This window comes from Morus notabilis, unplaced genomic scaffold, assembly GCF_000414095.1.
Source record: "Morus notabilis unplaced genomic scaffold, ASM41409v2 Scaffold175, whole genome shotgun sequence".
In the NCBI taxonomy this organism is placed as follows: Eukaryota; Viridiplantae; Streptophyta; class Magnoliopsida; order Rosales; family Moraceae; genus Morus; species Morus notabilis.
The window spans coordinates 245,772-272,653 of record NW_010365332.1 but is presented as its reverse complement, the minus strand read 5'-3'; the positions used below and the strand labels follow the sequence as shown (position 1 = coordinate 272,653).

At 34.5% G+C, this 26,882-nt stretch overlaps 4 protein-coding genes across 7 annotated transcripts; 2 read left to right on the top strand and 2 right to left on the bottom strand.

Moving 5' to 3' along the window:
* The first annotated feature begins 3,485 nt into the window (after positions 1-3,485).
* LOC21392942 (30S ribosomal protein S20, chloroplastic) lies at positions 3,486-5,771 on the top strand. Its single transcript, XM_010107893.2, has 3 exons — positions 3,486-3,672; positions 3,758-3,930; positions 5,359-5,771. Exons 1-3 carry the CDS (start codon positions 3,534-3,536, stop codon positions 5,587-5,589), a joined length of 543 nt encoding a protein of 180 aa, XP_010106195.1. The 5' UTR covers positions 3,486-3,533; the 3' UTR covers positions 5,590-5,771.
* Positions 5,772-6,130: 359 nt separating this feature from the next.
* LOC21392941 (putative pentatricopeptide repeat-containing protein At3g15200) lies at positions 6,131-7,983 on the bottom strand. The gene has a single exon (XM_010107892.2). The coding sequence runs from the start codon at positions 7,888-7,890 to the stop codon at positions 6,298-6,300; it is 1,593 nt and encodes a 530-aa protein (XP_010106194.1). The 5' UTR covers positions 7,891-7,983; the 3' UTR covers positions 6,131-6,297.
* A 2,787-nt stretch (positions 7,984-10,770) lies between these two features.
* On the bottom strand, positions 10,771-14,208 carry LOC21392940. 3 transcript variants are annotated; one of them, XM_024172098.1, is made up of 6 exons: positions 14,100-14,208; positions 13,859-13,991; positions 12,937-13,298; positions 12,339-12,434; positions 11,463-11,522; positions 10,771-11,375 (listed from the first exon to the last, which is right to left on the bottom strand). In XM_024172098.1, the coding sequence occupies exons 2-6, from the start codon at positions 13,980-13,982 to the stop codon at positions 11,181-11,183; spliced, it is 837 nt and encodes a 278-aa protein (XP_024027866.1). In that variant the 5' UTR covers positions 13,983-13,991; positions 14,100-14,208; the 3' UTR covers positions 10,771-11,180. The 3 variants fall into 3 exon arrangements, with proteins under 3 accessions (XP_024027866.1, XP_010106193.1, XP_024027865.1); XM_010107891.2 differs by having other exon boundaries at positions 13,859-13,988; XM_024172097.1 differs by having other exon boundaries at positions 13,859-13,988; positions 14,111-14,206.
* An 892-nt stretch (positions 14,209-15,100) lies between these two features.
* LOC112093505 (protein yippee-like At5g53940) lies at positions 15,101-25,563 on the top strand. 2 transcript variants are annotated; one of them, XM_024172086.1, is made up of 5 exons: positions 15,101-15,300; positions 23,646-23,689; positions 24,220-24,328; positions 24,959-25,014; positions 25,165-25,563. In XM_024172086.1, exons 1-5 carry the CDS (start codon positions 15,205-15,207, stop codon positions 25,187-25,189), a joined length of 330 nt encoding a protein of 109 aa, XP_024027854.1. In that variant the 5' UTR covers positions 15,101-15,204; the 3' UTR covers positions 25,190-25,563. The 2 variants fall into 2 exon arrangements, with proteins under 2 accessions (XP_024027854.1, XP_024027853.1); XM_024172085.1 differs by having other exon boundaries at positions 25,130-25,555.
* Positions 25,564-26,882: the final 1,319 nt, after the last annotated feature.

The following is a 26,882-nucleotide window of genomic DNA, read 5'->3' as shown; positions in this document are numbered from 1 at the left end:
GCACGTGAATATAAGTATGTTATATTTTTTAGACATAAATTTTTAAAAAATAAATATCAACAATAAAGAAAAATATTTAGGTAAGCACACATTTAAAATTATTTAAATGAGAGCTTATTAGAGGGTAAAGTTTAATAAAATATGATTAGAAAACACAAAATTTAAAATAAATAAAAGTAAAAGGATCAAAATGCACGTTTTAAATTAAGTAAATGTGTTTTAATAAGTTATGGTTATAAACATAAGATTATTATTATTATTTTTTTTTTTATAAAGAGAAACGAAACATTATGTATGTTTCATCTTATGTTTCGTCCGTCTCTATTTAAAAACTCATTCACACTTAGTGAATGGAATAAAAAAAATTTATTACTAAAGGTAATAGTGAAAAAAAAGACAATAGGTATGAAAAAAAAGAGAGAATAAAAATATAAAAAATGTCTATTAATGAAAAAAAAAAGAAAAAAAAAGTAGAGGCCAACATGTGGCCTTCTTTGAGGCCAATACATGGCCTCCTTAGAAGCCAACTCCTTAGCTCTTTTAAGTATTATAAATTATTTGTTGATCCAACTTATAACTTTTTTTTTTTTTTTTTTTTTTTTTGAAAGAGAAGCATTTCATTGCAAACGAAACGATTACACAAGACACTAATGGTCCAATTATAGAGGAGATTTACCCCGAACCAAAGACTGGATCCACTAGTGAGGACAACATAGCACAAAGGCGAAAAAAGTACTGAGACTCAATGGGAAAAGACCCGCTCGATACAGTAAAATAGAGCTTTTTTTAAGCTCGTTCAAAGTCACAAACAATCGATGGATTAACCCAATTGACCTGAATCAACCCCCACATAAAGGGGACATCAACAACATGGCATAAAAAAATTCTAGCCGGACCAAAAAACCCATACCATCGATAAATAACTTACCAAGATCTGTTAGTACAATGCAATGGCGAACAACAACAATAAGAGATAACACTATAACTAAAGGAGGGCATCCATTACAGCTACTGTTCAACCATTTCTTTTTATGATGAAGGAAATTGTTATTTTGGTTGTGTCTGTAATCTTCATTCTCCATCAAAGTAGAGGCATAGAAAATGTACTATGATCCCCCTCTTTTTTTTTTCCTTTTTTTTTTTTATTTTTAAGAAATGGGAACTTCTTTGATAGGATTAGAAAAAACAAACTATTAGTAGTTCTCTATTTTCAATCATCAGATTTATATAAAAAATTATCTGATGTATACTTTTTTAATTTGATGTAATTTTAACTTGATTTAACAGTTAAAAACTAAAACTACTGATAGGACTGACCTATGAGAAAAACTCCCAGCTCTTTTTTGTTAAGTTTTTGTCCAATTCTTGGAATGAAATGATTATGGACACGGCAATTTTTTTTTTTTAAATCTTATAAAATTTACTCATTATATCATTATTCACCCGACATTATAGAAAGTGATACCCTTGCCTCCTAAATTTTGAAAATTTGATAAAAACAATTATTGTAAAGCTCTATCATCCACTTCTTAAATGAAACTATTCACATGTAACTTAAGTTCACTAATTTAAAAAAAAAAAAAATTGTAAGAACCCTTTCTCTTTTATTTTACTTTGTTTTGTTTTGTTTTGGTTTCTGCTACTTAGAATTTTATATGATAGTTTCCTGAAAAAGGAATTTTATATGATAGTTCCAAGAAAATAAAGAAGAAACGTCTCGTTCATTTCACCGATTCGAGTTTTCAGTTTTAAGTTTTTACAGTAAAAAATACTCAGAAAATGTCACATCTAACTTTTTCTGCTACAGTAAAAAATTATCAGAAAATGTCACATCTCAACTCGAATCTGCAAAGTGAACGAGGTTGCCAATCCTATTTTCACCCTTCAGAACTATTATATGACAATGGCTATTTTGATCCAAAAATTAAATGGAGCTTAATTAGAATTATAACAAGAAAACTTTGTTGTTAAGTTTTTGTCCAATTCTTGGACTGAAATGGCTACGGACAGGTAAGCTTCAATTAGAATGTCGTTACCACAACTCAAAGTTGACAGAGTGTATGTGTCACTTTTCATAGTTTGGGGAGGGTCCGTTTACTTTGTTAATTCGAGTTTTTAATTTGAATTAAGATGTAATTTTATGTGAAAGTTTTTTACTATAGTAAAAAAGTTAGATGTGATTATTTCTGAGAGCTTTTTACTATAACAAAACTTAAATTTTATACTCGAATCGATAAAATAAACGGGACCTAAGACAATGATCAAAGTTCAGGGGAATTCTTAAACTTTATTGTAACTATTTCCACCCAAAACTTAAAAAATAAAAAATGGTTTTCTTGTAACAATTTTAAAATCCAGGTGGTAGGCATGTAACTTTTCCTAGTTTATGGATATAAAAGAGGATAACAACAGTTCAGATAAAATGGTTGCTGAACCTTTAGTTTTGACATATTTAAGAACTTCAACTTTTATTTTTATACAGTTTGTATCCTTAACATTAAAATTGACGAGTGATTTCTGAAATTTAACAAAGATAGTCATGTGTCTATCTCATAAAAACTTAAAATTTTATAGAAATAATTAATTATATGCAAAATTTTATCTTCATTACTATTAAAACTTGATGAAAATTATAATATTTTGCACATACTGTAATTATTTATGTAAAATTTTTAATTATAATGCGATAAAGATGTGATTATTTACATTAAATTTTAGAAATAGTTCTTCAATTTTTTTGTTGAGATTAAAACTTTCAAAATTAAAAGTTGACTAATATATTAAAAAACAGTGGACGTGTTTGGAATTCGTTTTAAAATGATTTTGTTTTTTGTATGAAAATAAAAATGAAAACGTTTTCAATTTCAGATAGAAATCATTTTTAAAAATGGGTTTGGTAGTTTTATCAAGATATTATTTTCAGTATAAAAAACCCATTAATGTCTTTATCTCTTTCTCTCTGCTTGAGAGAGGAGAAAACGAAAATAAAAAATGAAAAACGACTAAAAATCATTTTTCATTTCTCTTTCATTTTACACTAAACTAAAAAATCGTTTTCATTTCTGTTTTTTATCTTTATTGCGCCAAACGTCGTTTTGAAAACGTTTTCATTTTTTCTTTTTCAAAAAACGTGAACAAAAATGAGATCAATTCTAAACACGGCCAGTGTTTTCTGATTCGTACTATGATTTGATTGGTAGATTCGTACCATGATTTAGTTGGTAGATTCGTACCATGATTTGTAATTCGCTATAGTATTTTCTTTCAAAAAAATTTACGTAAATCAAAAATAATTTTAAATTTATAAACTAAACGTCCACTAAAAATTTAGAGATCAAAATGTCATTATGCTCAAAATTGAGGACCAACAATCCTAATTACCCTTTCGAAAGTTGTCTAGTTGAATGAAATTAATAGTTTAGGGGTAAATGAGGAAACTAAAAAATCCCAACATCAAGAAAACAACCTTATCAGCGTCCGAATAGATAGAAAGAAAGCTCAGACAAAAGAAAAAGCTTCAGCGAGAGAGAAAAATGGCAGCAACAATTCAGTGCTTATCTTCTTCATGTTTGGCACTTCCTTCCAAGCTCAGAAGCCTCTCAATCAGTGGCTCCTCTCACTCGAGCTCTCTGAGTTTCTCCGCTACTCTCTCCCACGATTTCTTCTCCAAAGGTGAACGAACCATTAGTAGTCCATTTACCGAACTCCTGTTTGTTTGGTTGCCGAGAAAATTTCTGAGTTTTTTCTTTTTGGCTAGGGTGTTTGTCGATGAATGCTGTTCAGAGGACGATGCGTCGCTCTGCAGCTGTTGTTTGTGAGGCTGCTCCCACGAAGAAGGCGGATTCCGCCGCGAAAAGAGCCAGGCAGGCCGAAAAGAGGCGGATTTACAACAAAGCTCGGAAATCTGAAGTCAAAACCCGCATGAAGAAGGTCTCTCTCTCTCTCTCTTCCAATTCATGGGTTCTTCTAATGGTATTTTGTTTCTGTAATGTCTGTGATTTTGCGTTGTGAATTTTGAGGTTACATTGTACTATTTTTTTTTTTTTTTTGAAGTGATTCTTGACGTTTTATACTGTGTTTTTTTGGATAGCAAATACCACATTGTTAATCAGAGGCTTTTTTTTTTTTTTTTTTGAAAGGTACTTGGGATAATAACAAAATATTTTCATGTGTTCAAGGGAAATGTGGGAATCTATTTGTTTTGAAGTTGTTTTTGAGTTATATCTGCACAACTTGTGTGATTTTAATTCTTTGGGGTTTCCACGGAGTTGAATTTCAAGTACAAATAGGAATCTAGTAATAAGGGATATTTTGTGCGGTTGTATAATTTATCTATGCACGTTGTTACACTTTTCTAGGATATGTTCAATAACCTTCCTCATCCAATGTATAAATAGGTTTAGGACATTATTTTAGTCACAAGATTTAAGGTTAATATATATGAGAATAAAGGAAATAACACAACTTGTCCTTCAGTCACTTTATGAAATTCCTAGTTTTTGGAGATTTATAACATTCAATACACACACACAGACATCTATAATTCATACATACATACATACATATATATATATATATATATAGTAGATTTATTGAAGTGTTAAATACATATGCGGAATTCTTTTCCAGTGGAAAGTGTGAATCAGCTCTTTTAGCACTATAATGCTTTTAGCTATACTAAATCCTGATTTGAGCTCCAAAGCCCAAATTTGTTACCATGTATGACCTCTTGCATCCTTTTCTGGAGTGCCTTATTCATGTCTTGGATAGGTTTTTAGGTTCATATTATCCATCAACTGTGTGCTTATGTCGTTACTGCTAAAGTTTTTGTAGAAACAATTTCGGTTATGGACTGTTATTGGAAGTCTTATGTCTTGGCTTGTAACTCTCTTACCCTTTCTGTTCTTTTTGTACTTAATCTTGTAGTGTTTTAATTTCGACCTCCTTGCATGTTGGTAGACTTTCCCGTTCATTCAAACCGCTGATTTTGCGGTAAATAAAATTTGAGATTTGATGAACATTTAGTTGTCTGCGTGTGGTGAGTATATTTACAGATAATATGAATTGATTCACCCCTGATATTTCTGCTTCTTTTTTTTTTTCAATTCGCTGCTTCAGTAATTGTTTTTTCATCTACTTAAGATACATGTAGCTAAAAATACTTTCATATCTGCAATCTTCTGTTAGTGATTTATGACTTATAACATGTCATGCTTCTTGATATTTTTGTTCTAAACATCTTTCTGTAACTATGGAATTAGTTAGAGCACTGAGAAGTAGCTGAAATTTCTGACCCTAACTAGATAAGTGGGAATTTCTTGGTGGCTTCTGTGATCTTATTTGTGCTGCATTTTCCAGGTTTTGGAAGCTTTGGACACACTAAAAAAGAAACAAGACGCTCAGGCAGAAGAGGTTCTTCCTGTCGAGAAGTTGATCGCTGAGGCATACTCTATCATCGACAAAGCAGTTAAGGTTGGAACATTACATAGGAACACCGGAGCACGCAGAAAGTCTCGATTAGCCAGAAGAAAGAAGGCTGTAGAGATTCACCATGGTTGGTACACCCCTACTCCTGCAGCAACTGCCTGATAAAAGCCGACTTTAGGTTTCACCGTATCAACAGAGGAGAATGCTAAGATGATATACACAACTGCTTGTTTTTGTGACATGTATTCCTTTTTCCCCTTGGCTTTGTGCACATATTTGCACCTATTATTTCCATTTTCCCTTAAAATAGTACGTACAAATTGATTTTAGCATCTTTCCTGGTTCAGATTTTTTTTCACTTTGGTGTTTGGATATGAATGTAATCCCATCAATGATTTTACCACTGACCACTATCACCAGGAGATATGATTGCCTTAATCGATCACTCTCAACTGTTTATAAACTGTAACTATTCTAATCAGGGTTTTCTCTTGCGCAGAATATCCAGTCAATGGACCCAGCCAATCCAATCGAATCATATAAAAGAATTGGATATTAAAGGACTAATAGATTTGAATTTGCACCAAATTTTCACAAATCTAAATTGAAATGGATTGGTTGCACGTGAGGAGAACATCATATTCCCAATAATAAAGCAAAAATAGGAAAAGAATGTATAGGATGATAAAAATCTTTATGCTGCTTTTTTCTTATCCACTCAAGGTTGTATTCAACCTACACATGAATCCTAGCCAATGAAGGAAACCGTGAAGTCAATAACTAGTAATGAAATTTTTTGACCACACACCTTTCAAGATACATGACATCCAAATACATACATTCATTGAACTCTGATAATTCTCACTTGTGTCAACATGTCTCAGAGTCACATTTTCTCTCAATCGAATTAACGTTCATGGAATTCACCAAAATTTCGGTTCTCGGCTCTGGCAGCATTCCCTTTGCTCTCATCTCGCGAAAATAACGCAAAGCATCTTCTTTTCTTCCTTTGTCAAAGAACCCGTGAACCATAATCGTATAAGATCGCTTGTCGGGCCCCAATCCATTCCTTTCCATTTCATCCCATGTAGATTTCACTCTCTCCTGACAATCCCAATCCATGTACAACTTCAAGATCAGATTGTACGTGTCACAAACCATTTTGAATCCATTTCTCTTCATTCTCTCCAAGAGGTCAGGAACTTCCTCCGGTTTTTTCAATGATTTGAGCAAGAAACTGTATGTCACGTGATTAGGCAAACAATCTCCCCGCTTCCGCTCCATTTTATCCACAATCTTATAAACAATGTCCATCCTCTGAATCTTGCATAGGTACTTGATCAGCGTGTTGTACGTTGCTAAATTCGGACTACAACCTCGTGCCCTCATTTCTCGCAGAACCACAAAAGCTTCGGGAATCCTCTTCTTAAAACAAAGCCCATTGATGATGCAGTTGCATATTGCCACATCTGGGTTGCAGCCGTTTTCCCACATGGCCTTGAACAACTTGATTGCTGCCCCTAATTTCCCTTTCTTGGCCAGCGCGTTTATGTAAGTCGCATAAGTGAAAAGATCCGGCTGGCATCCAGACCTGATCAAATCTTTCCAAAACCTTTTCGCCTCGTGCACATTCCCTCGCACGCACCATCCATTAAGAATGATGTTCCACGTCTTTATGTTCGAAGGAAACTCCTTCCGCTTCGAGTAAAACAAGGTCTCCGCTACCTCAACATGTTTGTACCGGCACAACCACATCAAAAGATTTTGAAACGCCACCAAGTCGCACTCAAGACCGAACTCTTTCCTCCTGCGGAACACGTCCATTGCTTCATCAACTTTATGCGCAGCCGCGTATCGGTTGAGCAATATCGCATAAGTCGCTTCATTGAGCAGTCCTTCTCTCTCACGCATTTTGACGAGCACTTGGTGTACTTCCTCAAACCGCCTCATTTTCCCGAGAATTTCGAGAATCTCGTTGTGGGATTCAGAGCCCAGCAAGAACCCATTACTTCCACCTCCTTTACACGCCCAGTTGAAGAAAACATAAGCCAGTTTCCAGTCAGATTGATGCCGGTGAAGTACATTCAAGAGCAATTCTTCTGTCAACTCAAACCCACACATATCAAGAGCTCGCTCGATCTCCTCCGTCGATTTCTCCCTCCGAAACTTGATGATGTTTTGAATCCAAACAGCGATTCGATCATTTGGGTCTCCTTCAAACTCGTCGGAATCGGCAGAATTCGCAAATGATCGAACGAAAGGATAAGTTTTGGTCCAACCCAGAAAGCAGTCGAAGGAAGTCTTAGGCTTTTCATCAACTTTGGAGAGGCTAAGAGGGAAATTTAGTGAAATAAAGCTGTGAGAGTGAAGATTTCTGGGTTGGAACTTTGATAGGAAATTGAACTTTCGTTGGGTATTATTTTCCCGGGAAAATGTTCTAAGCCGTTGGAATATGGGTCTCATTTTGACTAAAACCAACACAAAATGGAGAAAACACAGATATGCTTGTCCATTTTGCTTTGGCTAGTTAGGATTTCAAATTTTTGGGAGAAAAAGGTGAACTGCCTAGAATAAAATACTAATGAAGAGTACGTTTGGTTTATAGATTTAAAATTATAATTCAAAATTATTTTTAATTTATGTATGTTTTTTGATAGAAAATACTGTAACGAGCTACAAATTATGATCTGAATCATAGCACAGATTCTTACTCCAAACGCACCCTAAATTTAAATTGACAGTTGATTTTGTTTTGAGAATTTTTCTTCCGTTCTGATTTCTTACAGGATTTTTAAGAGTTAAATTTCACTTTTAGTTCCCAAACTTCAAAACATTACTCGACGGACATGTGAACCTCAAATTACTTGTTAATAGAGTATATTACATTAATTAATGCCCTTAAGATGAATTTAGATAAGAATAAATTTTACGAACTCCTCCTATTTATATCCTTGTGTCTAAGATATTGCCTGAACCTTGAAATATACCTATTGGGCTCCCTTATCTATAATAGGTCTCAAGATTCACTCCCTAAGCCTTAAAACATGCAACTTTTTGGACGGAATTATTGAGTTTTTGCTTTAGGCGTTAATGAATACCCACGCTCCAAACTATAAGACACCAGTGGTGTTAAACATTATTCTCTGATAGAAGGTAGGTTTTGCAGTATAAGATCCATAAATGGGAGATATTTTTGATAAATATTTTTTAAAAGTGTATGAATCATAATTTTTACCATTTATTTTTTATTCATAATTTTTTAGTCAAGTAATTACACTAATAAAATTATATTTATCAAGAGTAAGTAGTAAAAATCCAATCTCATACACTCTTAAAGATAAATTTTTTATTCTTTTTAAGTGTAGGGGACTGACCATTTATTAGTGATTGTGTGTAGCATTAGCGGTGATGTTAAGCATTTTTCAAATAAATTAGTTGGGGCTCCAAATCCCTTATATATTGTTTTCTTATGTAGTTGCGTATAAACAAGAAAAGAGGGGAAAAAAATGGAGAACCAAACCTGATTTAATTGGGTTACTTAGATCCCGTTCATTTTATCGATTCGAGTTTTACTACAGTAAAAGGCTCTCAGAAATAGTCACATCTAACTTTTTTGTTACAGTAAAAAGTTCTCACATAAAGTCACATCTCAACTCGAATTAACGAACTAAACGGGCCCATAAGTTTTTAAATAAATTGTCAAATTTTTTCTTTTTATGTGCACTATACATGTTATTCCATCCAAATATAATACGTTTTAAAATTTCAAGGTAGAAGTGTGAATATAGAGATTATTATAAATTTAAGGTCACAATATATACATTGTAAAATTTAAAGAACGTCACATATTAAAGAGAATTTATAATATTTAGCTTTTAAATAAATTTAATCTTCACGTACTTCGTTAGCTAATAAACTAGTATAGAGAGAACATAATTCTTTCTTTTAAGGTTAATCTTCTTCACGTACTTCGTTATTACGTATTTCTTCCACAAAAAGTTACCACGTGGAAGGTGGCACATGCACGTTTCTTCTGTTTTTAATGGATGCTAACGCGTAACGCTCGGATTGGATATCATTTGCCACAGAATTTAATTCACAAAGAATTTTGGCTATAAAATTAAATCGAGAACCAATCTGTCGCAAGCTTAAAAATTTTGAAAACTGTATGTCATTTAACAATGACCATCATATTTTCCACATTTTTAAGGGCTATGTTTTTTTTTTTTTGATAATTTTTCAAGGGTTATTTATACTAATAACCTTGGAAATATATACTTGTCTTATTTGGGTCCTTGATATTTATATTTAGAGGTTTAATTACCCTAATATTTTTATAGTATTTTGTTTTGGCCTCTCTGTCGGGTAAGAAATTGTATATTTTTTTGACGAAATGTAACACAAGAAGAATGACGCGAGGATTTTATGAGTGGTAAAATGTTAAAAGATGCAGGTATTGAAAAAAAAAAAAAAATTCTTATGAGGAAAAAAAATTCCGTGGACAACAATGTAGCTATACATTCTTTGAAGAGTTGGAGTCAAAATTCAAATTATTTGTCCAAATTTTTAAGCTCTATTCATTTTACCGTTTTGAGTTTAGAATTTGAATTTTCTAACAGTAAAAAGCTTTCAGGAACAGTTACATTTAACTTTTTTACTACAGTAAAAAATTCTCACATAAAATCACATCTCAACTCGAATTAAAAATTCAAATCACCGAACTAAACGGGCCCTTAGTATCTCATTTGGCTTCTTACTAATCATATTATACGAAAATAGTAGAAAATAAGCCAATATGAAAAGCTTAAAGAAGTATATAGGCCAACTTTTAGTTATAGAAATTGATAAGCCATAACTTGTCAAGTTATAGTTCATAACCAGATAAGTTATGGACAAACTTGTCAAGTTATGGTTCATAGCCAGACAAGTTATGATTCATAGTCAGACAAGTTATGGACAAAAGCTGTGATTTATGGACAATAACTTGTCAAGTTATGGTTCATAACTAGACAAATTATGAAAAAAACAATAATTTGACCTATTTATTAATTTATGTAAACTATTGGCCTATTAATTTTAATTCATCTCAAGTCTTGACCTATTTCTCTCTTTCTCCCCATATTATATCATGTAATTTAAGTGACTTAAATATTAAGGCATGAAAAAGTTTTTTTTTCTTTTTTTTTTCCCTATTAAATGATAAGAATGAGCAACTAGCATTAAAACATGCTATACTTGATGCATGAAGCTTCTAGCCACAAGCATCTTCAAGTTAAAAAGAAAAAGGAAGAAATTGAAAGGGTATAATATAAATAACTCAAATAAGATAAAAAAGAGAAAATCTCGATGTTTAAAGACCTAATCCGATAAACTAAAAGGCACCATTACAAAATTGTGTAGTACTAAGATCAAAGGTACCTAATTTATTCATGATTTTCTCCCATGATCACTGCAAAAAATTACATGGTATAAAAGGCCTCTCTTTCACATCTAATTCCATTATCTTCATTAATGGAAAAATAATAATAAAAACAAACAAACAAACTATTAGCAAAACAAGACTACTGCCACATGTTAAAGGCTTGCAATCCAGGCAAAAATTTGTCAAAAGAGGTTAAAAGGATGAAATACTTCCAAAGTAGATGAGAACTTCAGTGTTCCCAGTAAAGAAGCTTTCTGTTCACCATCAAAAGAAATTACAACCCCCCAACTCTCAGAGAAGCAGCTGCTTTAAGGCATTTTTAAGGTGTACCTCAGTCCTCCACATCATTAATCACATCACCGCCGCCAACAAAACTCTCGAATTCATAATCTTCTTGGGTATCCCCCATAGTTTTTCCGAAGATAAATGATTTTGTCCCCATCGTCGTGAAAGGCATTAGACCGAAGGCCCTGGCAGTTTTGATCTCCCTAGCAACCTTTCTCTGGGCCTTGGCACTGATGCGAGTCTACAAAATGAATCGGGAGTTAAATGAGTATACACATTTAACGGCAAGTGCATCGAGTTGAAATCATTGATGACAAATCAAATTCACCTGGTTCCTTTTCTTGATAATTCCAGCCTCCGTTAAGAAGTTTGCTAGAAAACGTACGTTCTGCACCAGATAACACGTTAAATGTCAAGACAAACCTACAAAGAAATCACCACTACAAATTACAAAAATTATTCCAAATTCGTTCCCTTGGTGAATCAGGGAAGAAATTCGGAAAACGCTAAAAATTATATAGTATATAACATCTATATGACACAGTTCTTCCTCATTCCCTCTAGTTTCCTCTCTACTCCCATGCTATCCCTCTTTTCCGTGCCAATGTCACGAGGCCTTCACCAATCACCAAAATAGTCTTCTCATGCTTTTTCTCAACCAACTTTCATACTCTTAGAAAATTTCAAGTTTTCGAGGAGTTATACGAATCATTTACAACTACCAATATGGAAGAGTACTTTTTGTGATGTCTACTTTCTATCATCTTTGGGGAAAGAAGCAATAAAGTAAGCTAACTACAATTCAACAGCTCAATGCTCAACCGAACAGAAGGCAACCACTTGTATCATTGACAGTTATAAATGGCATCTCCAATATTGCCCCTTGATCAGATTGAGCTGCCTTCTAAATGACAAACAGTTTAAATTTTTTTCTTTGCCGAATTTTATCAAAGAAACATAATCTCAATTCTCAAATAGCAACGGGCAGAGTAGAGTACGGAAGAAGACGATAACTAAAAAATCAGATAGCCTTCTATGATTTAAAAATAAAACAATATAACAAAAAGCATCCATATAACCACTTCTAGAATAGTCAGGAAAATACTTTTCCTTCTAAACTCAAGAGATTACCCCCCCCCCCCCCCCCAAAAAAAAAAAAAAAAAAGAACGTCCACAAGGGAAATTGAAATTGAGATACGCTTACCCTGAAATCAGCTTTTCTCAGAACTTCCTCTGTAGTTACTTTAAATGCAGACCTTTGGACAGGTTTACGATATGTCGGCTTTGTTAGATCAAGATCCTGCACGACAAACCATACTGCTTAGGAAGGACAACCTACTGAAAACAAAGAGGATATGCATACTTCTTGTGTGTGTATTTGTGCCTTGACTGTGTATTTTCAAAAAAAAAAAAAAAAAACCTCTTGCAAGTATAATAACCACCAAAACAAGTAAGCGACTAATGGATTCCATGCCAGCAATAAAGCCAGAGTAGTTTCCAAGTATCAACTTGTGTGTTCATTTAACACTCATTAACACCAGAAAATGGCAACATCAAAATCTTCCTTACCCAAAAACTATTGACTGAGAATAGAATATAGTAATGTTTTAATATTTAGTTTCGATTTACCTATGGATTTATGCTATTTTGGAATAAGGGTTATTCTCAGTATCCATTTAAGCCAGTAGTTTCCTCGTTTTTTTATTTTTAAAATTTTTTCTTTCCTATCTTTCTTGGTTCTACATCAACTCCATCAGCATAAAAGTAAAGTGCACTTAAAGATGCTAAGAGGTGTTGTATACCTTAACATTGTAAGTCATTCCCTGCTTAAAATTCGTATCCGGTCTGAAAGAGTAATCATCCTGCAATACTTCTTCGCGATCAAATTCAAAATATGTGGCTGCTTTCTCTAACTTGCCGTCCAGCCCATCCTGTAACGTGTCAAAACTTTCGTTCAGTCCATCCAACATACTGGAAGCATTTCCTCCTCTTGATCCTCCAGTCATGTATGAGCCAAAGCTATCGCGACCTTTCCCGATTCTATTGAGCTTTTCAAAAAAAGCTTCCGTTTTTGAAGTTCCTTCATTACTTCCACCAAAAATTCTCTGCTGAAAATCATCCTCTGATTCATGCCTCGGCGGAGGTGTATCATCCTCTTTTTCACCTGCAAAATTCACCACAAATACGGTGATCAAACTAGGAAGACCTGAGTTTGAAAATAAAATTTACTCTAGAACAGTATATCGAAGTTTGAAATAAAAATAACACAATCAATTTATTTCAATCTCACAAAGATCAAACGAAAATTCTAACAAGAAATTTGCTAAAATGACTACCCCATAAAGTGAAATTAGCAAAACGACCCTTTTCTTTATTTCTTTTTACAAAACGACCACTTGGTAACACACTAAAATGGTTGCTTCTGGTTGTTCCAAAGTCATTTTGCAAATTAAAACTCTTTTGAAAGTTATTTTATGAATAAAGCTTTCCATTAAAATCAGTTTTAAAAATCAAAGATCTGAATTCTAAAAGCACAAGCTCTTCTTCTCCTCTTCTATTTTTTTCCCCCTCTCTGAACCAAATTCCTATAAATTATTGCATCAATATTTGCACAGAACACAACCCAGTATTTCAGAACTCACCATTAATAAAACTGAAAAACCAAACTCCATTTTCCACAAATAAAAAAAAAAAGAAAAAGCAAATCTACCAAATAAAAAATACCTGAGGAAGCATCTGTTTTCAGTGCGTTTGTAGAAAGGGTTCTGAGCAAATGGGGTTGCCGAAATCTGGATGATAAGAAGACATCTTTGAAGGACCGAAGAACAGCAAATTCAGCTGTTCTCATTTTTCGCTGCTTAAAACAACAACAATGAAACCCAAAATGAAAATGATCACCAAAAAAAAAAATGATAAATTTGATATGAATTAGTTGTTAAGATGAAAAGGGTAGTCTTGAAATTACGGGAATCTCACCAACGCCGCAACGGGAGGAGCTGCTGCAGAGACTCTTCTCTCTTCTTCGCCTATTAATAAATAGGGGTTTTTGTTTTACTTACGGGGAAACGAGGAAAATAACTGAAATCGGAGGGGTAATTAAAATAAAAGTATTTTACACATCTACCTCTTAAATTTTATGCTGTTTTTATTTTTCATATTTTTTTAAAAAATAAAAATAAAAATATTCTCAAAATAGCGTTTAACTTAATAAAAATAAAAAATATAAATAAAAAAATATATTTTATTTTAGTGTAAAACGAGAGAGAAATAAAAAATAATTTTTTATTTTTTATTTTTATTTTCTCTTTTTTAGAACAGTGAGAGAAAAAGAAAAACATTAATGAATTTTTTTACACTAAAAATAATCTCTTGATAAAGTTACTAAATACATTTTCAAAAATAATTTCTGTCTAATATTAAAAAAGTTTTCATTTTTATTTTCATACAAAAAATAAAATCATTTTAAAACGAATTCTAAACGCGCCCTATAATTTTAACAATTTACTTTTTAAAATTTTTAATTTTGTTAAATTTCTCTTTTTATTTATAAATTATCATAATATGCTCTATTTTGATAATAATTGCACTAAATTAATATGGTTAAAATACGTTTTATAAGAAAATATAACATCCTAATTTATATAAAACAAATCTTTTAAATCCTCACGTCTTAATCCCTTAAATCTAATAAAAAAGTATACTCTTAAAAAAATTTAATACAAAATATGAGTAAATTTAATAAATTAAACACATTACAATAATTTTATAAATTTAAAAAATTAATTATTAAAATTAAAAATTTAATAAATAATTTGTTAAAACATCATAAATTTAAAGAGTAATTGTGCTAAAAACTAACGAAATTTTGCCTTTAGATAAACAGCCACGTCATTGACTAGCAATGATATTAGTACAATGACAGAAAAAATAATAATAATGACAAATAAAGATGAACCCTCAAGAAAATAGAAAAGAAAAATAACAATAAGATTCAGCTATTAAGCTGAGATATATCCACCAAACCAAAGCACGTTTTAGTTTTGTGGCAAGAACTAAGAAGAAGAAGAAAGATGGGAAGAATATTTGTAGTAGAGTTGGAAGGAAGGTCTTACAGATGCAAGTTCTGTAAAACCCACCTCGCCCTTGCTCACGATCTTGTTTCTCGGGTATTTTTTTTCCTTTTTTTTTAATTAATTTATTTTTTCTTTCATTTCTCTTCCTCTTTAACAATTCCAATGTTTAAGAATTATTTTTCTTCACTTACTCATGACATGTTATTACTTGTCATACATGATCAACTGCAACTGTTTATAGTATTTGTTCTTGAATGATTCTTTAGTTTCTCATAACACTTTATCTAGTTCTTTTTTTTATGTATTTCTTTTTTAGCCGTGACCCTTTTGCAAAAAATAAATATAGTGGATTGTAAAGTGATAAAAGCTAGTTTCAGAGTGCAAATATTGATAATTGTATTAGCCTTTTGTCTGTTTATTTGCCACTGTCACAAAGGAGCTCTTTGATGTTGCGTTCGTGGCTCTAATTCTTATGGTTGAGCTTTTCAATTTGTACTTTTGGCGCACAAATGAATCTGAAAGAAGAAGTTTGATGAAATTTTCTTTTGGATTTAGTGAATTTTACCACTTTAAGGATTAAGGATGTGTTCAATCTGGTTTGTAGTTTGGAACATTAAGGTAATCTTGGACCTTTTTTTTTTTTTTTCTGCTAGAAAAGTGTTACTTCATAGAGAAATCGTCGTTACAAAAGGCCAACCTCCAAGAACCAAACTGATGAGACGAGGAGGCAAAATGATCCACTGTACAAAAAGAATGACTAAGACCCCACCTAGCAGCTTGGTGAGCTGCAACATTCATATGTCTAGAGATCCAAACAAAACAAATGACATCAAAATTAATACAAAGAGAGAGAGTTTCATCGATTATACACTTAGCTTCCCACGAAATGTTGTCCTTCACTCCATTAAGAGCATTCACCACAGCCACCCTCTCTCCACAGCCAAAGTCTCACCCTTTAAAAAAGCCACGGCCTCAGCCACTTCCACCGAGCAAACACCCCCACCATCCCACCTTCCACATGTCTAGCCACTACCCCAACTGCTGCTCCCTCTGAACCACAGGCTGCATCAACATTAATAATGAGATTGGAAATATCAAATAAATCCTTCTGCTCAAAGTATCTCCCACCCTCGCTCCCACCATTTTCAGTATTACCCAATTTAAAGTTCCTCTTGAAGTCTTCAACTCTCTTAGAACACAGAGCTAAAACCTTCGAAGGATCTTGTAATACAGCCCCATGAGCAACTTCATTTCTCATTCTCCATATCATATCAAGGATAATAGTTCCCCATAAAGAAAACAAAAAGGACCCCTCTTTAGAGAAGCCTGCTTCAGAAGGCGGCTTTATCACAAACTTAACTCTATCAAGGATGCTCTTTCCTTCCCAACACTCCCTTCTACTAGCAAAAGGACATCCAAACCATAGAGCAGCTGCAAATCTGCACTCAAAAAACAAATGCTCAACCATTTCAGTTTCTTGGCCTCAAATAGAACAATCAGTTCCCATAAAAGGATTAAAATTTTCAATTCTCTCTCTCGTTGGGAGGGCCTCCACCACTAATCTCCATAAAAACATTTTCAACCTTTCATGGAGCTTAGAATTCCATATACCCTTCCAAACCGAGTGGTCATTTCCATTAAAACGCCAGGCTTGATCCAAATAATACGCAAGGTAATCATGGACTTGATGGTTAGGCTCCATAACTAATGTGAAGAGGAGGTTGATGTCGATCTACATGAGCTTGTTTATGGCGTTAACCGTGTTTGAGTGAGCACTTACTGGAAGGGGGATTGACTTTTCGAGAATTTACTATTCAGTCATGTGGAGTGGAGTCTAATTATTGTCCTGGCGCAGAGCTAGCGCGTAGATAGTTTAATTCCTATGTTTAGTGTTGGGTTATTGCTGTTGAAGCATTATAGGAGTGTAAAATTTGGGCTTTCAAAGATCCCTAATTTCATTGCTGATCCTTTGAAGTCTTATGATGACTGCTTGGTTAGGGTGTCTTTTAGTTTTCTAAAGGTTTATATGGTTGTTATATGGTTGTTATAGTTTTAGTACAAATTAAGGATGTGTTAGGAAAGTGTGGAATTATGAGTCAAAGTTATATTAGGAAAGTTTATGGATTTTATTTATGTATTTTTGGTATAGAACAATAAGGAGAATCCGGTATTACTTACCAGATCCTATAGTTTATCTCTTTCCTTTTTTAGTGGAGGATTTTCCTCTAACTAATTGATTTAGGACCGGGACTAATGGCTGGAATAATGCAGCTATCTCTTGTATATATGTTTCCCTGTACTCCTTGTAAACGTTAAGAGAAATAAGAGTATTTTTCCTCTCAGAAACTCACATGGTATCAGAGCCGCCAAACCTCTAGAGAAAAGAAACCCTAGTTCTCTAATTTCCTGAATCCGGCATGACCAACTTCGGCATGGCTACTAAGAGACAAAGCTCGTCTTCATCCGAAGTAACCTCAAATCCAAAAACTGCAGCAGCAGCAAGCAGTCACGGTCGAACGACGAAGAACTCCTCTCTTCTTATCACAGGTCACAAACTCAACGGCCATAACTACCTTCAATGGTCTCAATCCGTGATGATGTTTATCTGTGGAAAAGGCAAAGATGAGTATCTCACGGGTGAAGTCACCACCCCTGAGAAGAATGATCACAAATTCAGGGTATGGAAAATCGAGAATCACATGGTGATGTCTTGGTTGATTAATTCCATGAATAATGAAATAGGAGAAAATTTTCTTTTGTATGGATCTGCGAAGGAGATTTGGGATGCTATTAGAGAAACGCACTCTAAGTTCTGAAAACACTTCAGAATTATTTCAAATTGAAACGGTTCTGCACGACCTGCGCCAGGGGGATCTCACAGTTACTCAATATTTCAACACCCTCACTCGTCATTGGCAACAATTAGACATGTTTGAAACCTACGTGTGGAAGTGCCCTCAAGACACTGCTTTATACAAGAAGATTGTGGAGCAGAAACGAACATTCAAATTCCTTCTCGAACTCAACAAGGATTTGGATGAAGTTCGAGGGAGAGTGATAGGAACCAAGCCTTTGCTGAGTGTTAGGGAGGCATTCTCAAAAGTACGGTGTGAAGAAAGTAGAAGAAAGGTGATGATGGGATCTTAAAACTATGCCTTAACGAACCAAGCCTCTGCTGAGTGTTAGGGAGGCATTCTCAGAAGTACGGCGTGAAGAAAGTAGAAGAAAGGTGATGATGGGATCCCCAAACTATGCCTCAACGCTTGAAGGATCTGCCCTTGCAACCCGAGGACCTCTAATGATAAACAACAATGAAAGCAGACAAAGAAAAGGAATGGTGTGATCGCTGCCGCAAACCAGGACACTTGAGAGAAAATTGTTGGAAACTTCTTGGGAAACCTACTGATTGGAAGTCCTCATGACCATGGAATGACAGAGAAAGCTGTGCAAACACTGCAACCAAAGATGAGAATCCTATTTCTCCAGAGACAAGTCCTTTCACCAAGGAACAGCTTGAGGTTTTACAGAAACTCTTTAGCCAGAATCTCTTGTCTCAGCCGAGTACCTCTACTTCTGGAACTGGCATGTTAGCACAGAAAGGTAATTTTTCAAATGCTCTCACAGTCAACAAGACATCCAAGTCCATGGATTATTGACTCTGGAGCTTCAGATCACCTGACGGGAGATGCAACTATCTTTCATGAGTACAATCCGTGCAATGAGAATTATACAGTCCGAATTCCTGATGGATCCCTCTCAAAAGTTGAGGGAACAAGCTTAGTCTGGATCACAAAGGACTTAACTCTGAACACTGTCTTACATGTTCCTAATTTGGACTACAATTTACTCTCTATCAACAAATTGACTCGTGATCTTAACTGTGTGTCTAAATTTCTCTCAAACTTGTGTGAATTTCAGGAATTAGATTCGGGGAGGAAGATTGGCAATGCTAAGATGTGTTTTGGACTCTATCTCCTCAAAGATGATGGACCCCTAAGAAGACAAGCTCAATCTGCAAAATGTGTGTCTTTCAAGAGTCAGTCAATTTTAAATTCCAGTGTCAATAAAGATAGCAAGGTTATGTTATGGCACTATCGTTTTGGTCATCCAAATTTCGTGTATCTTGAGAAAATGTTTCCTTCTTTATTCATCAATAAAAGTTCAAGTTTCTTCAAATGTGAAATCTGTCAACTTGCCAAACACAAACGCAGTATCTATCCTAGTCTTCCATATAAACCATCTCTATCTTTTACTATGATTCACAGTGATATATGGGGTCCCACAAGTGTTAAAAATATAACAGGAACTCGATGGTTTGTATCATTTGTAGATGATTACACTAGACTAATCTGAATATTTCTCATGAAAGAAAAATTTGAAGTTGGTCAAATCTTTCAAAATTTCAATTCCATGATACAAACACAATTGAACACCAAAATTCAATTCCTGAAAACTGACAATGCTAAGGAATACTTCAAAACTATCCTAGGTGATTATCTCTTGAGTCAGGGTATTGTTCATTTGAGTTCTTGTGTTGACACTCCCCAACAAAACAGGGTAGCAGAAAGAAAAAATAGACACTTGTTAGAGGTTTACTCATGTTCCAAAACATTTATGAGGAGAAGCAGTCCTTACAGCATCATATCTCATTAATAGAATGCCTTCCAGAGTCCTAAAATTCCAAACTCCATATCAGGTTCTTCTTCAAAGCTTCCCACATACAAAAATTATCTCTTCATTAGATCCTAAAGTATTTGGATGTTCAGCATTTGTTCACATACATCAACACCATCGTAGCAAATTAGACCCTAGATCCATCAAATGCATTTTTCTTAGATACTCCTCAAACTAAAAGGGTTATAAGTGCTATTCTCCCATCCCCAAGAAGGTCTACCACTCAATGGATGTGACATTCTTTGAACATCAACCCTATTATCCAAAACCTGAAATTCAGGATGAGAATATGAGAGAATATCAGTTTTGGGACACTCCTAGTGACATTGAACATTCACCTCCACCTCAGTCCGGGGATTCCATTCTTCCATTTCAGCCCGGGAATGTACTCCAAATTCCAGATCAACCTGAAAATCATTCCCAATTTGAGAACCATTCTCTTGTGGACTTACCTCAATCTCCAGTCACCACTCCAGTCCGTAATCACTCCACGTCATCACCACCACAATATGCAAGTCCTGAGCTTCGTGTCTATACTAGGAGGAAAAAATCCAAGAAGGAGATAGAGCATTCAAACACAGCTCACACATGACTAAAAATTTGAGCCAAGTCCTTCTCCGCTCAAATTTACTCAGGTAACGGAACCTATGATCTTGAGATTGCTGCTCCTACTATTGATGATACAAGTATTCCAATTGCCTTAAGAAAGGGTGTACGAACATGCACAAATCATCCCATTTGCAGATTTGTTTCTTATGAAGGATTGTCACCATCCTACTAGACATTTGTCTCTATTCTTGATAGCGTGCAGGTTCCTAATTCTATTCAAGAGGCCTTCAAAAGTCCAGAATGGAGTAAGGCAGTTGGTGAAGAAATCAGGGCTTTAGAGAAAAATGGTACTTGGGTGATCTTAGATCTTCCTCCCGAAAAGAAACCTGCTTGCTGTAAGTAGATTTTCACTATCAAACAAAAGGCTGATGGAAGTGTAGAAAGACTAAAAGCTCGACTTGTAGCTAAAGGTTTTACTCAGTCCTATGGAATAGGCTATCAAGAAACATTTGCTCTAGTGGCCAAACTTAATAATATCAGAGTACTCTTCTCTTGAGCAGCAAATCAAGATTGGCCATTACATCAACTAGATTTCAAGAATGCATTCCTGAATGGAGGTGCAATCTTAGGAAATCACTATATGGACTCAAGCAATCCCCTCGTGCATGGTTTGACAGGTTTGCTAAGACAGTGATTAGGCATGGATATACTCAATGTCAAGCAGATCATACACTGTTTGTGAAGTTCTCTCCAGGAAAGAAAATAGCAGTATTGATTGTGTACGTAGATGATATCATTCTAGCAGGTGACTATGAGGAGGAACTATTGAGACTAAAGAAGATGCTAGCCAAGGAATTTGAGATCAAAGACCTCGGGTATCTCAGGCATTTTCTGGGCATGGAGGTGGCTCGATCAAAGAAAGGTATATTTGTCTCCCAACGGAAATATGTCTTAGATTTACTAAAGGAGACAATTATGCTTGGATGTAAACTTGCAGATACTCCAATGGATCCAACCAAGAAGATAGGGATTGAAAAAGATAGTGCACCAGTTGACAGGGGGAGATATCAGAGACTTGTAGGCCGACTCATCTATTTTTCACACACTCAACCTGATATTGGTTTCTCTGTTAGTGTTGTGAGTCAATTTATGAACAACCCAACAGAAGAACATATGGGGGCTGTGAATAGAATTTTGAGGTATCTTAAGATGACTCCAGGTAAAGGTATGGTAAAGGTCTACTATACAAGAAGAATGACAATAGGAATGTAGAAGTCATGACAATAGGAATGTAGAAGTCTATACAGATCTAGACTGGGTAGGAGATGTGTCAGACAGGCGATCAACATCTGGGTATTGTTCCTATGTGTGGGGAAATTTAGTGACATGGAGGAGCAAGAAACAGTCTGTGGGCTCGAGAAGCAGTGCATAAGCAGAATTTAGAGCACTCGCTCTTGGCATTTGTTAGGGTATGTGGATACAAAGACTAATTGGTGAACTTGGAGTAACAGTAGAAAGGCCTATGCAGATGTTCTGTGACAACCAAGCTGCCATAAGCATTACTAAGAATCCTGTTCATCATGATAGGACAAAGCATATTGAGATAGATCGGAATTTCATTACAAAGAAGATTGTGAAGGAGATTGTGCAATTGGTTTATACTCTTACAAAGTCTCAAACTGCAGATATACTCACTAAAGCTCTTCCAAGAACTAACTTTGACATGATGAGTCACAAGCTGTGTATGTACAATATCTACAACCCAGCTTAAGGGGGAGTGGAATTCTGAGTCAAAGTTATATTAGGAAAGTTTAGGGAATTTGTTTATGTATTTTTGGTATAGAACAATAAGGAGAATTCGGTATTACTTACCAGATTCTATATTTTATCTCTTTCCTTTTTTAGTGGAGGATTTTCCTCTAACTAATTGATTTAGGACCGGGACTAATGGCTGGAATAATGCAGCAATCTCTTGGATATATATTTCCCTGTACTCCTTGTAAACGTTAAGAGAAATAAGAGTATTTTTCCTCTCAGAAACTCACAGAAAGTCAGCAGTCTTCTTATATCTTTGTAATCAAATATTTGAGTTCAATAGAATGTCACTGGTGGATTCTGGAGTAACTTTGAGTGGATGTGTTCTCCAAGACTCTTTTCTTTGAGCTGCATCATTGTGTGGGTATTCTCATGGCTGTTTGGAAGAGTTGGCATAGTGATTAGAGGCTTAGAGATGAGGCTCATCATAGTTTGCTTAACCATCGGTAAGTTGTTGGGGTGGTAAGTTGTTCTCCTCAACAAGGTCTTGGGTTCACGTTAGTCCCCTCGCTGCTGGTGGGGGTGGAATAGTATATGGCCAATCCACTTTGTGAGGGATTTATACGGCACCTGGGACATACTATTTTCCCAATACCCTTAATATTCAGAGTTCTTGTTTGGGTGTACAACTGCAGCTTTTTTTTTTTTAGAAATTGTTTTGGCAGCTTTTAGCCTGTCAAAGTCTATGCAAATACCACTCGTGCTGTCGATTACCATTCTGTATTTTGTGCCTTGTTCATAACCCAATGTCGAGTCGTGGTTCACGAGAAAGAAGCTCAAATAATGTTAATCTTATAGACTAGTAGAACTAGTTTAAGAAAGAAGGCTAACAAGTGAATCTATGGAGATACTTTACATTTCAAAGAAAAAAAGGTGGCGAAGTATCTTTGTTGACTTGCTGAAGTATCACAATATTGTGCATAGAATGTTGATCGGCCTCAATGTAAAGTCAAAAGGTTTTGGTTACAAGTTATTGGCTAAGCAATAGATTTTCTTGAGTAGAAGCCAAGATGTATTAATATAGCAGAAATTAATTTTTTTATCTGCTACAAAGTCTTGATTCCGTATGTTGATGTCTCTTTCCTTGTCTCAACAGCTCATGTTCCTCGACCTTTTTAAATTTTTAGCATTCTGGGATGTACTTGCTTTGTTAAAGAGTTTCGAGTCATGATTCTTCCTTACCCATCTAAAGTTGGATGCAGTGTCTCTTTCAACCTTTTTGAAATCATTGTCTTTCAATTTATTTTCTCACTTTGGTTAATTTCTTAACTGCCAAAACATGATCAAATCGTCTACAAGTCTGATTGATATGTCTATAACCATGTTCTAAGCTTTAGACATTTTATAGTCCTGTTGTGTTTAAGCTCATTGCAACTCAATTTTCCTTGCAATTCAATCAGGGTTTTCACTGCCGACGGGGAAAGGCGTACCTTTTCAATAATGTGTGAGTCACTTATATTTTATGATATGATTTTCCTGAAAGGTTCTTATGTATGATTTTTTTCTTTTTTTTTTTTTTGAAAATCTTATATATGATTTTGAATAACATATTTGTTTGCTTAACATATATTTCTTCCAGTTAACTTTTTACTCTTATCACACCCAAATTTTGGTACCGAACGCAAGTTTTAAATTTAAATAAAACACGAATCTTTAGTTATCTCCAGAAAAGAACTGATGCCCTATGCTCTACTGATTAATGTAGTGGAAACAATCTATTCTATTTTCTTACGTAATAAGTGTAACCCTTAACTTCAAGTCAGAGGAATGTTTCACAGAGGAAAAACAAGTTTGTAAATGAATATTTGATAGCCAAAAGTATGTATTGATTTTAATATTCTTGTGTTGTTTTTGATCCATGGTTATTGAAAGAAATTCTTCCTTGCAATGTTTCTAATTCTACATTCTCTTGTGAGACACTTTATGGGAAAATCTTTCGAGTGGAACTTATTTGTGTCTGAGTTTGAGATCCAGAGTGAACATCAGTCTCGGAGCATTTGAGGAGAGGCTGATGCTATCAGGACTGCATACTGTTGCAGAAACATTTTGCTGCTTCTGTGGACAAATTGTTGGCTGGAAATATGTAGCTCTCTCTCTCTCTCTCACACACACACACACACATGAGAACACAGATCTTGCTAACTTGTAATGGAAAAGGGAATATGTCGCTCTCTCTCTCTCTCTCTCTCTCTCTCACACACACACACAAACACACACACACACATACACACGCGCACATGAGTGAACAGATCTTGCTAACTTGTAATGGAAAAGGGAAAGATGTTGGAAAGAAAGAAGAGAATAAGAAAAACAATCATTGATTCTCGCCTTAGTGTTTATTTACATAATTGGAAGTGAAATTGAAAACAATTCAATTCACTTTCTAGTGTTTACCAACTTTAGGAACATGAATCCTACTAGCTGGACTAAAAAGTCCTTGTTCATATAATTATTAGCTAAATTTTAGTAAGGCTATACAATAGTCATGACCATTCGGTAACTTAAGATTTGCTTTCCCTTTTCCCATTCCCTACATCGTAACACATGAATAGGTGGGAAAAGGAAACATTCATCTCTTTTCCTTTCCCCTTCATGACAATTAAACACGCCCGAGTGTTTGTCTTTGCATTATTCATCTCATGTAACTTTGATCTCATCACCTCATTTCTCAACTTCATAAACCCGCTTACTGTCTTTACTTGTTTCCCCCCAGGAAGTTGCCCATGAGAAGAGTCAGAAATATAAAGAGGGCAAGTTTGTACTTGAAACGTAACGTCTTCTCTCAGCAAAAATTGCGTGATTTCCTCGTAGTATAAAGTCCATAATGTTTTGCCTTTCCGGAGGTCTCATGCCTGTTGCTTTTCTTGTGCATCGCCTAATTCAGGGGGAGGATTGTTGACGAAATTGATTTTTCCACAGAATTCTATATCGATACCCACCCTAGCACGAGCGACGCTGAAGATGCTTAGGATCGTCATGAGTTTCAACGTTTTTAGCAGACCTTGAGATGGTAAAGAACACAGTTAAGTGTTTTTTGATAACCCTGTAGCAATATTTAAATAAGCAGTTGTCAATTGTTGCGTTCCTTTGTACCCCTCGTTGAGCAACCAAAATGTTTCATGCTTCTTCAGGAAGCAATTCCGCGAAAATTATGCTTCCAATCATCCTGGATGGTCTTAAATGGTCTGTAAACTTGAGTAAATATATATATATATATATATATACATATTACAAAAACTGTTTAAGAGGGCATATTTTGTAGTATATTTTGTAGTTAGTTTACAAAAAATTATTGCTCTCGTTGAGAAGAGTTCAATTCTAGAGAACTTCTGTGCATGTATATATGTTGGTACGCCTATAACTGAAATATTCAGCAGTATACTCCAGCTTCGGAAATAATTGTTGTTCGAAACGTGGTGGTTTGAGCTTTTGCGGTTTAAAATGGAAATTATAAAACATGTTGTTTGAATTAGAATTTGTTGGTGTGTGTGTGTGTGTTTTTTTTTTTTTTTTTTTTTCTTTTCATTCAAAACATCAATAAGTGGTTTGAACCAAGCCTCAAAATATTTACCATACCCTAGTTCATTTGAACTTTTTGGTTCAAACTACTTCAATTTGTTTACCAAATGAGCTCTTAGTTTGGGGTAGTGGCAATTTGTATTACTGTTAATTGGTCACGTTTGTGTCAACCTGTTTATTAATTCAGAAAATATTAATCTCAAACTCTAATGCAAATAAGTTCCACTTAAACTATTTTTCCTCATAAAGTGTCTCACAAGAGAATGTTACGGCTCATTTATTTTACCGATTCGATTTTTCGATGGATAAAAAACAATACAAGAGTATTGAAATCAAACTGATACCACTCATCTACAAACTTGTTTTTCCTCCGTGAAACATTCCTCTTAATTTGAAGGTAAGAGTCACGCCTACTAAGTAAGAAGAAAAACAAAGAATTCATGTTAAGCAAACAAATATGTTAGTTATACAAATTGCCATCATCAAAAGTGGGAATATTGGAACAATTTGACAAGTGAAAAGTTAAATTGTTAAAATTTAAAGTTTGGAGGGTATGTTTGGGGGTATGTTGTCAAAACTTTATAAGTTCAAGGGTAAATGTGCAAAATACACTTTTGTTTAGAGTAAATTGCATTGTTGCACCCTAAGCTATTCGGTTTTTGTAAATGGGCAGCGAACTTTTAGGTCTCGTTCATTTCACCGATTCGAGTTTTGTTATAATAAAAAGCTTTCAGAAACAATCACATCTAACTTTTTTGTTACAGTAAGAGCTCACATAAAGTCACATTTCAACTCGAATCATCGAACTAAACGGGTCCTTAATTTTAGTAAATTGCACTTTAAACTTTAAAATCAGTTACAATTGAAGTCGTTAATGGCATTATCAAATTGACAATTTGCGACACAAGAATTGTGCGTCTCATGATTTGATAAGTGTCGATCTTTATGTTTCATGTGCAAATTACTTGTTTTAAACCGTCAATTTGATAACATGACCTTAATTGTTAATGATTTTAAAATTTAAGGTGCAGTTTATTAAAATTAAAGGTTCAGGGTACATTATGTAAAAAATGAATAATTTAGTGGGCAGTGGTGCAATTTACCCTTCTATTTATATG

Excerpts from the sequence above, each read along its gene's own strand:
- LOC21392942 (XM_010107893.2), top strand. The coding sequence starts at position 3,534 with ATGGCAGCAACAATTCAGTGCTTATCTTCTTCATGTTTGGCACTTCCT. Across the intron at positions 3,673-3,757 it reads CCACGATTTCTTCTCCAAAG|GGTGTTTGTCGATGAATGCT; the intron begins GTGAACGAACCA and ends CTTTTTGGCTAG. Across the intron at positions 3,931-5,358 it reads TCAAAACCCGCATGAAGAAG|GTTTTGGAAGCTTTGGACAC; the intron begins GTCTCTCTCTCT and ends TGCATTTTCCAG.
- LOC21392941 (XM_010107892.2), bottom strand. The coding sequence starts at position 7,890 with ATGAGACCCATATTCCAACGGCTTAGAACATTTTCCCGGGAAAATAAT.
- LOC21392940 (XM_024172098.1), bottom strand. The coding sequence starts at position 13,982 with ATGAGAACAGCTGAATTTGCTGTTCTTCGGTCCTTCAAAGATGTCTTC. Across the intron at positions 13,299-13,858 it reads GAAAACAGATGCTTCCTCAG|GTGAAAAAGAGGATGATACA; the intron begins GTATTTTTTATT and ends TGAATTTTGCAG. Across the intron at positions 11,376-11,462 it reads TTATCAAGAAAAGGAACCAG|ACTCGCATCAGTGCCAAGGC; the intron begins GTGAATTTGATT and ends TTCATTTTGTAG.
- LOC112093505 (XM_024172085.1), top strand. The coding sequence starts at position 15,205 with ATGGGAAGAATATTTGTAGTAGAGTTGGAAGGAAGGTCTTACAGATGC. Across the intron at positions 23,690-24,219 it reads GCGTACCTTTTCAATAATGT|AGTGAACATCAGTCTCGGAG; the intron begins GTGAGTCACTTA and ends TTTGAGATCCAG. Across the intron at positions 25,015-25,129 it reads GGCAAGTTTGTACTTGAAAC|GGGGAGGATTGTTGACGAAA; the intron begins GTAACGTCTTCT and ends CGCCTAATTCAG.